This window comes from Mizuhopecten yessoensis, unplaced genomic scaffold, assembly GCF_002113885.1.
Source record: "Mizuhopecten yessoensis strain PY_sf001 unplaced genomic scaffold, ASM211388v2 scaffold2681, whole genome shotgun sequence".
Classification (NCBI taxonomy): Eukaryota; Metazoa; Mollusca; class Bivalvia; order Pectinida; family Pectinidae; genus Mizuhopecten; species Mizuhopecten yessoensis.
The window spans coordinates 498,787-513,202 of NW_018404667.1; the positions used below are offsets into that span (position 1 = coordinate 498,787).

Sequence of the window (14,416 nt, forward strand, 5' to 3'; positions counted from 1 at the left end):
TAACGATATTCCTAAACAAGTATCCAATTCAAAATATGTAAGAATCTTAAAACGGCTACCGTAAAGGATAGAAAGGGTCTGGAATGAATATAATTGACAGATATATCTTGTTGGTATAAAAGTTTAGTTTAAACCATATTTTATTTCAATTTTGTTCATGTCATACATAATATATTTAAGTACAGGATTCAAAGTATTTAAATACTTATATGAGTATATCTCCTTAATTACTGACAAGCGGATGACAACACTACAGTTAAACAGTATTGTAAGGATAATATGTATAATAAAGGACAAAACTTACACCATAAAAGAGAGGGGGGATGAAAGTTTAAGAACTATTGTCCAGGTCAAGAAGTTAAAATCTGTTAAAATACTAATTAAGCAATGAATAAATGCATTGTCATTTGGTTGACACTGTATTTGAATAATACAAACCACATAATCAAACACGATAAGGAAACAAGTACTACAGTATACTTATATAAATCCTTCTCATCTTTCTAACAAACTAGTGGCCTTATAGGTTACTTACAATTGATAATACTACAGGCACATGTAAACAAATGGAGAAAAGAAAAATATGTGCATTGTCATTTGATGTGAGGATTGAATAAGCTAAGAAGAACGTCATTGTAAATACGGGAGTTATTTCCCCTGTTGGTAAGAGATGGGTCTCAATAATGAAAAACTTGAAAATATACCCTGAGAAACTAAACTACCTTCATAGATAAAAAGGGTAGAAGATCCCTTATCAAACGTCTGGGCCAGTATTCATGAAATCGTTCTCTTGCTCAAACTCAGATTCTGTGCTCAATGTCAATTCTTTATTCAGATGATGAATAATAAAACTCCACATTTTCTCAATGATTTGGAGGAATGTTTGAGAGATTAAAAGCCGGATGGCATTTTCAATATTTATACTTGACCCTTTGGCCGTGTTGCAAGAAAGTTAGTTGAGCAGAGAATTCATGCTTGAGCATGAGCATGGCTTCATGAATACGGACCCTGGTCCGATTCTCTTTTTGTATTTATGTTGTATATTAATCGGGTGCCCGGTAAGGCATGTGCACCTTTTGTTTTCCTGAGACCATTGAGAGTTGTTTCGTCTACAAATAAATTCTAACTTTTAGAGCCAAATCATCACTTACATACGACAATACATCTTTACAATGATCATGATGCCCTTAACGCCACTTAAATATATCTTATAACGCACAAATATCCTTTAGGGATCCACGTGACACTGTCAAAATCTGTAACTAGGTATTGGAAACCTTTACTTCCGGATTGACTGTATAGCTTTGATCAACCATTACTAAAAAAGAAAAGCATAACTTGCCGGACTTTTGTGAGGAAAACATTCATTAAAGACGAAATAAACAAAAATACCAACTCCAGTGTCCCGAATTTAAAAGATGCAAGGGTGCCCGACCAGGATTCGAACCCTAGACATCAGATCATGATACTATCGCACCAACTAACTTGGCTGTCTGGTCAATGAAAGCACCCTGGCCGGGCTACACTTACATGTATGTAATATCCAAAATGAAATGTAGGGGAGGTAACTACAGTGGAACTCTCCGGTGTTTTACAATACTGCAGTGAGACATGCATACTTAACACAGAGGTATAATTCCCGGTGAATGGATTGGAATATCATTGTTCTTAAATTGCAGTTTTGATTCTTCTGAGCATTAATCCTATTGGGATTATAAGTGTGTCAGTGGACCAGCGCAGGGTCAAAATGTGATACTTCGAATAGTACTATGTTTCATTTTTTAACTACGGAAGGGGGTAAGGGCCATGTAGAAAATGAAATATATATTCCTCCTGTTAGAAACTAGAATTTTCAATAATTATGAACCCTCTATGCATGTACCTCGGAGAGTGTCTGACATGATATTTATAACCTTTCACATACATAGATCAATACGTTTTCTATACATTTTGGACTTACGTCACAAAAATGTGAAAATACGATTGAGTGAAGTTTTACATTCGTTATTGTTGGATATGCGAATAAAATGTAATATGTATAAGATCAAATTCAAGTTGTCAATAAAAAACTTTAATGAAATGTTCCATTTATATATATATATGTATTAATAAAACATCTGTTCAACAGGTTTATACAATAAATAATACTTCCGTTTAGAGACGGGGAACTTAAGTGACGTCACCCTGGATGAATACGTACACTATAATACAATTGTAGTGAACTCTAAGGTAAAATGTCGATTTGAGTTATATTTATACTGGAGAAATGAAGGGTTGAATAAGACACTGACACTGTGTTTTTCGGGATTTTTCTGTTTTTCTTTCATATACTGTAGAAGTTGAAATTTTTGCGTGTCGAATTATTCGCGTTTTGATTCTCTAACCTGATCGGGACGCAATGGATCTGAAATATGTATACTCTTTATATACGTCATATATTAATTCAAATGATATCTATATATACTCGTGTTGATATTTTCGCACAATTTACTCCAGACGAAAACGCGATAATTTCCACACCGCCAAAATTTCCACTTTTTATATTCACCAACAGGTATGACGTCATATTAGTATTCTGTCTTGAGATATAAATAAATGTAGTAATTGAAACATTTGCTTTCTACCGAATTTAAACAGACAACGTTTCATTTTGATTTAAGGATCCCCGTACCACTGCTAAAAACTGTAAAAATGTATAAGAAACTGTTTTTCGATATATGACTAAAGCTCACGCGCAATAACCGTGACATCTAGTCACTACACAAAAGGACCGCATCCGTTTGTTGCATAGAAATGTCTGTCTGAAGGGAATGTATTCGTTCTTCCGGAACTAATTCTAAGAGTTGAGATTCCTCCGTTTACTTCACCAACGTTTGATTGGGGTTTTTTCTTCTACGTGTGAACAATTTTCTAAATGAGTTTTGGAGTTAAAAATATAGAATCTGTAGTTTCAGCTAGACATTTGAACTGTAGCAGCGTAAAATTCAGAATACACCAAAGCGGAAATACCTGTCTAGTAGGAACGGTAACTCTGGACGTTTGTTTTTTAGACAGGTGAAAAGCTCACGAAAGATTACCAGTTTATAAAAGGGTATAAGCAACATTTATTGCCCATATATAATTGTATCAGACATCATTGACCTCAGCGAAACACATAGTAATAACAGCACTTTAGTCAAAATCATCACTTGGTCACTCTTGGAGTGGTCAAGCACGCGCAATATCAGTCAAAATATAGCCCGTACACCATCGCTACGGCAAACATAGAACTATTACTGTACTTTACACTAACGAAGTTGTCCGTATTTTTATTCCAGAGGCACCGACTTCCAAATTGCATCCCCGGTTTTTCCTTTAAGCTTCCTATACTCACGTTAGCAATAATTTTGAACCTTTTGAAGCCTAAACTTTTCACTTTTTCTAAAATGTCTGCGGCTGTTTTCTGCGACAGTTCTTTACAATTAGCAGAGTCATAGACTACTGAGTCCAGGTGTTCCTTTAGTGTGGTTTCTGTGACTTTTTCAACCTCGCACAATTTAAAAATATCATCTGGGTCTGTTTTGTACGTGTTTTCCATCTTTAACCCCCGTATACCTGTGACTCCGCCATCTTGTTTGTCGTGAAGGGAGACAATATCAAGCGTCCCTGTGGAATCGTGAGCTTCTGAGCGTTTGTCTGAGCGTCCTGTCAACGGCATGTAGCGGGCGCCGGCTATAGAGCCTCGTGTCTTACGAGATTTTGGCGTGAACTGGTCACTCCGATTGGCAGTCGACATTTTCCTAGACATCTTTCGGCTTGTTGGTATTTCTGGTAAACTTAAACTCCGTGCAATGCAGTAAAAGTTATGCTGAGGGGATTCGTATTTCGGTTGACCTGTTTTTAACTTGTAGGCGCTATCTTTCACAGATAGGAACCTGTTGAAGGTTGATTCTAAAAAAAAGAAGAAAAAAAGACGCAGGTTATTAGTGAAACATTTCAGATTGGTCTTTTTTTTGCATCTTGTGACGTGTCATACATCTTTAATGTAACGTCATTCTCCCGTCGGATTCTATGTTAATTTTCCCGTCGGGTTATATGTTAATTCTCCCGTCGGATTCTATGTTAATTCTCCCGTCGGATTCTATGTTAATTCTCCCGTCGGATTCTATGTTAATTCATTTTTATGAATTTAATTGTCTTTTTCTTTTCAAAACAGATAATTAACTGGCTCTTTTTTGTTTATATTTAACTTATTATAATAATATAAATATTATCAGAAGTGAAACAACGCTCGTCATTTCTCAAACAGGATGTCACGTTTTATCAAAACTGAATTTCAAACGAAACGGAATCACGAAAATTTTGTAAACGTCAAAAAAATAAGATAGAATCCAACGGAAAACGACATAACGTGAAGGGCTATGGCACGTTACTGTAGTAGATTTTCAACGATGAAGTGACGTCTGTCCTCGTCTGAGACTACCGTCGTATTTCTGTATATAAAAGCCACTTGTTTAAAATAGAAATAAATATATATTGTAGGATCTTGCATGAGTTTCCATTTCATATGAGATTTATAAAACGAGTCTAAGAATTTTTCAATTTAGCGAGCCTCTGGCAAGCTAAAATGACAAATTCGTGACGAGTTTCATCAATTTCATGTGAAATGAAATAGAGTGTAAGATCCTTTTTATCACAAAATCCAGATTTGTGACATTTATTCGTGTAAACCGACAATTTTTATGCAACATTTGAAATGTAAAAAGCCACCATTTTGACTCCAGTGCGTAAGCTTGTGCTAGGCGTGACGTCACAATTAAAACAATTGAAACTTACAACCAATCATAGGGCTGATAGGCCATATTACATGGGTTAATACGCAAACAATATGACATGGGTATTTTCACTGGATAACACAGTACATTATGTGATAAAGCTTATTACAAATCAATACAACAGGAACCGGGGAGTTATTTAGAAAACAGAATCAATGACGTTGTCAACAGTAACAGAACATGGCGTCGTGAAACCAGGCGCGTGGGTTGTGAACGTTTCCGGACTTCATGTAGGGCTTGTCACAATGTTTTGAACAAACTCTATATATCAAGAATATATCACTTACCTGTTTCCTGTGATTTTTTGGTTTTTCTGTTCTAGTTTGCCTTTATTTATATACACAGTATACTCTCTATTATATTGTTTAACGGTATTGAATGTGAATATTGGGGCTTCAGGATTAAGAGATTACGCGAGCTGAAATATAATAATAGCAGGTATATATAGTATATGAATTTAATAAGGAATATGTGGATAATCTTGCGATGTCTACCTACCGTTTATAAACAGACAGATGCTTACATCTTTGCGTAAACTTTGTTATCGTTTTGTGTCCTTCTAGAAGACGTCGACCCACATGACTCCCAGCCGCGACGGAGCGATAGTAACAAAATTGCATTCAAACGACGTAAACAATAAAATGTCTTGCCCATATCAAGTTTGAATGAAAAAAACAGCACATTTGCAATGTCATACTTCCTTACCGTGCATCTACAAAGTTGGAACAAAATCAAGACAAAAGAGACGGACTGCTGGCATCACCTTGGCGTACACCCATACCTGTGTAAATTAGTTATAGGCCACTACGACCATGCTCGATGACGGAACAGAGAAAGAAATACGTAACGAAAAGGTACAAAGGCCAACCGATACACTATGGAGTTTCATAATTATCTAGTTAGCAGTTTCTGTGACAAAGCCAGAAACCGTTCATTGGAATAATAATAATAATAATAATAATAAAAAAGAATAAAAAGGAACGTAGCGAAAACAATACGCTACCGACATATCTAAAGTTAGTTTAACATGAAAATCATCCATCACGAGTTTGTGTTCCTATTTCTCACATAAAATTCGATTTACATCTAGAAAAACCATTCTGTTTCCGATCAGAAAAAAAACCCATTTGCCATGAATAATGACGTCACGAAGGTAGATACTGGAGCCTATAAAGTCGGCATCAGTTTCGCGCTATCACAAGGAGACAAACACGAACATATCGCAGCCTCCCAATATACACACACATACACTACACGCATGCATCTTGCACCCAGGGGAGGCCGTCCTTAAATGACCTTAGCTGTTAATAGGAGGTTAAACAAAATCAAACAAACAAACAAACAAACTGGAGCCAACACATTGTAATGTGACGTCGAACTTAAGACGGACCATTGAAATCATGTCCAGTGGGTAACCTATAGTGGTTTTCGCGGTGTCCCCCAAGCCATCTTCTTTATTTATGTCCTTAGTTGTTGCAAAGACATTAAACCCCATAAAACAAGCAATCAACCACCGTACCAAGTCAAATACCTGGACCTGTTTACATAAAACAAACAATCAACCACCGTACCAAGTCAAATACCTGGACCTGTTCACATAAAACAAGCAATCAACCACCGTACCAAGTCGAATACCTGGACCTGTTAACATAAAACAAACAATCAACCACCGTACCAAGTCAAATACCTGGACCTGTTAACATAAAACAAACAATCAACCACCGTACCAAGTCAAGTACCTGGACCTGTTTACATAAAACAAACAATCTCCCACCGTACCAAGTCAAATACCTGGACCTGTTAACATAAAACAAACAATAAACCACCGTACCAAGTCAAATACCTGGACCTGATCACATAAAACAAGCAATCAACCACCGTACCAAGTCGAATACCTGGGCCTGTTAACATAAAACAAACAATCAACCACCGTACCAAGCCAAATACCTGGACCTGTTTACATAAACAAACATTCTACCACCGTACCAAGTCAAATACCTGGACCTGTTTACATAAAACAAACAATCAGCCACCGTACCAAGTCAAATACCTGGACCTCTTTACATAAAACAAACAATCAACCACCGTACCAAGTCAAATACCTGGACTTGTTTACATAAAACAAACAATCAACCCCCGTACCAAGTCAAATACCTGGACCTGTTTACATAAACAAACAATCTACCACCGTACCAAGTCAAATACCTGGACCTGTTTACATGAAACAAGAAACAACCACCGTACCAAGTCAAATACCTGGACCTGTTTACATAAAACAAACAATCAACCACCGTACCAAGTCAAATACCTTGACCTGTTTACATAAAAGAAACAATCAACCACCGTACCAAGTCAAATACCTGGACCTATATACATAAAACAAACAATCAACCACCGTACCAAGTCAAATACCTGGACTTGTTGACATAAAACAAACAATCAACCACCGTACCAAGTCAAATATCTTGACCTGTTTACATAAAAGAAACAATCAACCACCGTACCGAGTCAAATACCTGGACCTGTATACATAAAACAAACAGTCAACCACCGTACCAAGTCAAATACCTGGACCTATATACGTAAAACAAACAATCAACCACCGTACCAAGTCAAATATCTTGACCTGTTTACATAAAAGAAACAATCAACCACCGTACCAAGTCAAATACCTAGACCTGTATACATAAAACAAACAATCAACCACCGTACCTAGTCAAATACCTGGACCTGTATACATAAAACAAAGAATCAACCACCGTACCAAGTCAAATACCTGGACCTATATACGTAAAACAAACAATCAACCACCGTACCAAGTCAAATGCCTGGACCTGTATACATAAAACAAACAATCAACCACCGTACCAAGTCAAATATCTGGACCCGTTTACATAAAACAAACAATCAACCGCCGTACCAAGTCAAATACCTGGACCTGTTTACATAAAACAAACAAACAATCAACCACCGTAACAGGTCAAATACCTGGACCTGTTTACATAAAGCAAGTAATCAACCACCGTACCAAGTCAAATACCTGGCCCTGTTTACATAAAACCGTGTCCATATACTCCTGCAGAGATTCTATGCTCAAAACCCACTTGCTTAAATCATGTAAGAGCACAACGATCAAGTTTAAACACTGCAATGGACATTATATTTTTTTCCATAATTCTTCTAAATCGTCAGTAACAAAAAATATTTTCTTTGGTATGGAATCTGAGAACGTTCTTATGAATAAGGGCCCAGGCATCTTGTGACTACAATGTTAATGTGACTACAGCGACCATCAAGATATTTCAAATATGAGGGACGCTGGCGTGTACATATAACACTTAAAAGTATATTTACAACTGATATAATGTATGAGCATGTATACTTTGTCTCCAAGATCGCTTCAAATATTTTTAAAATAAAAAAATAAAAACATTTGGAGTTGCTTTCCTTACTACTTCACAACAGTTAAATTGGTGTGTTTTTTTATCTATCTCGATTAATTTTTATATCATAATAAGTCAATTGCAAGTTTCAACTAGGCCATTTAGACACGGAGAGTTGCAATTGGTCACGGGCTGCGACGCGTAGCTTTCAAGACACAATACAATTTAATGAAGATTTGCAAATGTATACACTTTTTGAACGGGACCACGATTTTTCATCGACAACAACTGTTTTAAATAGTTACAATTTATAAAATCGATATTTTGTACCTCATATATGATATGATATATTTCCTTGCGGCAGGGAAATACAATTCTTTGTTTCCCCCCAGATATATCATATTTCACGAGGGCGACATTTTTTTTGGAAACGGAACGGAACAAGAACACAAGAAGATCAGTCTTCCATACTATGTTGTCGTCTGTCGGCTGCTTCAGTCACTTGTACCTTTTGCTGACTTTTCTAGAGAGGCTCCGAATAAGGGAGATATGACCGGGGAAACTCAAGCGCGTGAAGCAAAAATCCTGTTTAAAGATGTATAATAAGTATATACCCTCTACGGCTGTTCAGTCGAAAAAAAACCGCCTTCCAATAAGAAATAACATATTTTCCCGGCATTACTCGAAACAACATTGTGCTGTTTTGTCGTTTCGAGATATTTGCACATATTTCTATACTTTTATACATTTCATTAATATTCATCGCGGTTTCCTGCTCCTATCGTACAGCCAACAGTGTACGCGGTATATGAATTTCAATTTCACAGACACATATTATGGTTGTAGAAATATTATTTAATACATGTATCATACCTATGTGTTTAAGTATTTATTGTTTCGCTAATTCTATAAAATATGAATAAACATTCATATAATTATATATATAGAACAATGGTCGAAATGAATAAAAGTATATTCACTTAAGGAATACGGCTGTATCAGCGTTTCCTATTTAGTGAAATTAAGCCTCTAGGATCTATATCTTAATTGGAGAACTGGACTTGTTAGCACATGGGAGATATATATCTCTCTCTCAAAAAGTGGCTCGTATTCATGATAAAATTACTTTAAAAGAAATTATAATGAATGTGACCTAAATAGGTCGAGAATTCATTTAGTACATGAGTTTATACACAAAAAAAAATCAATCACGTCCATTATACTGCAAATTTGACTTAAAAAATCTGGATAATTATTCACATAAATCATATTTATATGAAATATAACACCATTTGTTGTAATACTATACCCTATAATGTCTTACCTTGTTTCTATAATTGACCTCTGACCAGGTATAGAATTATATGCGTACCATCCATGTATACATGTCAAAATATACGGTGTATGAACGACCTGACCCTCGACGGTGAGCACCGAGTGTTTATAAATCTCCACAATAGCTTACAGACACATGTAGACTTACACAAAGACGTAACACCCAGTACATTTAATTTGAACGTAAAAAGGACACGCAGTTTAATCGAACCCTATAATCCTCACGCGATACAAAGAAAACATATTTGCAGCAAGGGTTATATTATAGGGACATGTAAATCGTGTAATGAGAGTATATATAGAAAACGAAATACTTTTGATAATTTCTTTCGGGCCAAGGTTTGTGCATTTTAAAAGATAGTTTCTCTGTGTGAATTCGTCTAACAAAATAAACACCATTCGGTCGAGATATATACTGTGTGATACGGTGGTGCTCTCTTAAATCCTTTCAAAACCTCAATCTAACATACGTTTATTTATGAAATGTTTCACGATAACAAAACTGTTCGGTAAGGATATATAACTTTATCAAATGGTCAGTCTTGTATTCAATTATTTAAATTTTGAGTCCAGGGTAGAGAGCTCTATTGGCTCCTGTATTTTAAACAAATTCTAACTTTAAATTTGTATCAGAAACATTCGTTTCACTGGTTCAAAATAGAAGTTCCTGCACACTGTACATAATTATATATAATTTCAAAAGTTGTTGGGTATGTCTCAGGTAGGTCGCTTTGTACTCTAGCACGTGAGTTCGAGGAGTTGGTGTGATAGTCCGAGTTGCTGGCATTTCTCAGCTATGTCATTTTGTGCCGTAGCACGTGAGCTCGAGGCTCGGACAGGACACACATAGGAAACTGTGTTGAATTTCTATGCTACATGACAAGTTAATATGTAATACAGAACCAGCACTTAAGTTTACAAATGGAACTTAAACACGTGCTCCAGAAGTGCAGGTGTGTCCTCCACCATCGGTGGCACCGGATATGACGTCACTCATACCTAGGAATCACTCTTTAGCAATGTCAAGTTCATTAATTACCACGTGAAGTATATAATTATTACAAATTAAAGGATAATGGCGAACACGACTTATTATTTGGGTTAGATTAAATAAATCTGCCGTACTTTGCACTTGTTATAAAAATATACTGTACTACCTTGAAAGATTACCTCTCATGAAATACATCTAGGTTATAGTTAAGTCCGTTATACGTCTGCATATAAAAGTCTATATCTACATAATTCTAAATACATATCCCTAATGCGGATTATCTTAGCACACTGTGGTTCATAATTACTTATAAGCCGACTCAGTCGAAGATTAACACAGATTTTATAGATATATATTAAATGAATATGAATAAGTTCTCACCTCGATACGGGAAAAACATTGCCGACGTCATAATGAGCGTTGTTCCCACTGAAACCCTAACAAGGAAAGTCAAAATCCCTGGTAAATATCCCCGGTAAAGCCCTCCGCTTTAACTTCATATATTTAAATGGTTATACTCAATCTAAGGTCGTGTACCAGTGTATACACGAATATAGCCACTAGGCGTCGCTAGCTGTCATCCGTGACGGATCCCTCTTGTCAATGGAAAAAGCCTTTTAATTCCACACAATTAGAGACCGTCAATATAATTGTAATTAAATACATTTCCTTTGACACAGAAATGAGATCTATAGGGTTTTACTGTTCATGTGTGGTGAAAGAAGTAATGGCTATCGTTTAAATGTTTCTATATTAATTAAATCTTCAACGAATGCAGAACAAATTAAGTAAAGTTATATAATTTAGTTTGATTTGGAACTAACACCATGGTACTGCGGTTTTTATTTACATAAAACGCAAGCACGTGCCAAATCAANGGGGGGGGCGGTATGTAGCACACTCGATCTCTCGTGTTGGATCATCTTCCCGATCACATGTATTTCCTCCGGGAATTCCAGTTTCCTTCCATATTAAAATCCTCCTGCGCGCTAACATCCGGGCCAACAAGAGTGATTAATACAAGTTAATATTTTTTTATAACATGTTTCATAATTGTTTTGAAATAAATATATGTACTGTTTATTATCATTATTGTACCTCTATTCACTCAAATCTTGCGGTTGCTCAAATCAGAATTGGCCTTTGTGATTTGAGGCAGGTTAAAATCCTACTAATATCAACTTCTGTGCTGTTTTAATGTTATTCAACGAGTTTTAAAGAAAACGTAAGTATGGAAATTTATTATGATGTATGATGACTCACCACCGTCACCAACACCCCACCACCTCTCCGATAAAGCATTTTGAACACATTTGATAAACAAGTTTTACATAATTTATAGTTTTAAAGTTTACCTTACTAGTAAAAAATATATATGACCGCCACATAGATAACACAAGTTTTACATTTTCACAAGATAAATGCGTCAACATTACATGTACTACATTATTGTTATCGGATGGGTTCGCCAGGGAGATGTCATTAAACTACCTGTTAATAAAACAAATACGCAAAAAAATCAAATCTATAAGATTACGTCATCCTCTGTGTTGTAACACTGTCAGACAGAAAAGTAAACAGAAATACAAACTTTAAGGATTCTGGGTCGGTATATTTACTTCGAGATTAAGGATCCGCAATGGGTGCAATGGAACGGGGAACCTTAAAGGAATGTACTCGTCCACTATCCCTGGGTCGATATTACATGTATAATCTCTCCATTGATTACCGTGTTATATATTGAAATCACCCATGTCTCTTTTCGGTTAAATAACTTATGTTTATTTATTCAATTGCGAGGTTAGTTTCATTCAATCCGACGCTTGATCACTTGTAACAGCTTGCGCAGACAAAAAGATTCGTGTTGAACGAGACTAGTGTGAGGTCAAAATTAGACAACAGGCGATTGTATATCAAAGAAAAAACAAATATTTCGTTAGAAATGACAGTGATTTTTATCATGTGTTGTTCATGTAATATTATTCCCAAAGTGGAAATAAGTCAGATTAATAAAAGCCTATGCCTTATCTACTTTGATGAAAAATTTGGATTTTGTTATATATACAAATGGAGACCACACAATCCGCAAAGATTTCACATTTTGTTATAATAGGTCTGAAATTTGTTGCTGGAATTGTGACAATATGATGAATAGTACAATTGTAAAGACTGGGATCAATTCCAGAATATCTTAAAGTAAGGAAGAGTTAGTTCCCTTTGAACGCCCTGTGGGCATTTTTACCGAAAGTTGATCTAAACCCAAACCCATATATAAGACGTGTAAAATTACGCTGAACACCTTAATATACAGTTTGGAGCAAACCTAACTTTGTAGCTTAGTGGACTGGAGTTTACATGGAAATTTAACCCCAGTGCACAAAAACAATGTGAGCTCTAGTGCACACGCCTGTACAATGTAACACATTTTCAGGTACCTGTGACAAATATGGCAACGATCGACTTCCTGCTTGTCATGTGATGTCTCGGCGTAGGAACTTTTCTCGTTTGGAATGACATGCTTTTAACATTGAATGACTAAAAATAAAAGTAACACCTGTGTATCTGAATCCAAGCTTGCGATTACTGTCACTGTTTATCTTAAGGATTCTCGTACCATTGCCTAGAATGTAACTTTGAGGTTTTTTTCGCGGGATCCGGCATGAAAATGTATAGCTTTGATAAATAATTTCTGAAAAAGGAGACCGAAACCTTGTGGAACTTTTATGAAAGAATTGTAAATGTGCAATAAATGAAAAAATAAAACCAATAGTGGCACTTTTTTCCGGGTATAATTCAGGCCTTGCAAGGCTTTCTCAAGGCTCGTTTGAAAGCAGCCTCAGATTACTAGGTCCCACCTACAACAACTTTGGTCCAACCGGTCCAACCGTTTCGTCGCGATAAATGAAAACGGCCCAGAATTCGATCACTGGTCACTACTTGACCAAATATTAGACGAGTAGTTGACTCAACTTTGTCATCAAGTATAAATAAAGACTATTTTTACTATTATTACTGGTCATCTGTTTGGTTTGTTTGTGTCGTACGTCCTATGAACAGCTATGGTCATTTAAGGACGTGCCAGATTTCGGTGGTGGAGGAAAGCCGGAGTACCGGATAAAAACCCATCGACCTATGGCCAGTACCTAGCGACCGCCCCACGTAGGTGTCGAACCTGCGACCAGGTGGTGGAGGACTAGTGCTAGCAGAATGTCAGACGCCTTAATCACGTGGCCACCGCGGCCCCTTTGGTCATCTGGGACCCAATGAGCTCTCTGGTCAGCTATAGTTAACTGTCCAAAGAGCGTTGTAGTTATACATATATCTACGACGAACTAAAGGGAGGTAACTGTTAGTACTAAAAACTATACAGAAGAACTCTCTAGTGTGTTGTCTGCAGAGGGACATGGATCCTTAAAGGTTTTTTTTACCATATTATTGAATCAAATGACATCAGTATCAGTGGACGCAATAGAAATGTCCACCTTTTCTGGACCGCCGAATTGACTTTGTATAAGTATCAATGTTATGGGTGCGTTGAATGGCGAAGCAAACAAATAGCTCCATGTTTAGTTTGAGTGTGCAATTGTCGACAACAGCCATCAAATGTTTTTGCTATTATTAAATAATCGTTGCAATCAATTATAATGCTAGTGATTCTGTCAAACTATTTTTTACTAATATACTAAATCCGGATAAATGTAACGGAACTGTACGATATCAAATTAGTCTATTCTAAATCAGGAAACAGAAATGTTGATTGATCAAATTGCCTTTCATTAGTTTCCGATAAATTTAGCAAATCCGAAATAAATGAATAGCTCTTCCTGTGGGTTATGTTCGAAAAATGCGAAAATAAAGTGTTAGCTCTGCCGTGGGCGCATCGCTCCATGTAT

The 14,416-nt window shown here is 36.3% G+C and overlaps 1 protein-coding gene across 1 annotated transcript; it reads right to left on the bottom strand.

The window, feature by feature from the left end:
- Positions 1-3,086: 3,086 nt before the first annotated feature.
- Positions 3,087-11,049, bottom strand: LOC110446371 (tctex1 domain-containing protein 1-like). Its single transcript, XM_021491491.1, has 2 exons — positions 10,905-11,049; positions 3,087-3,930 (listed from the first exon to the last, which is right to left on the bottom strand). Exons 1-2 carry the CDS (start codon positions 10,933-10,935, stop codon positions 3,224-3,226), a joined length of 738 nt encoding a protein of 245 aa, XP_021347166.1. The 5' UTR covers positions 10,936-11,049; the 3' UTR covers positions 3,087-3,223.
- Positions 11,050-14,416: the final 3,367 nt, after the last annotated feature.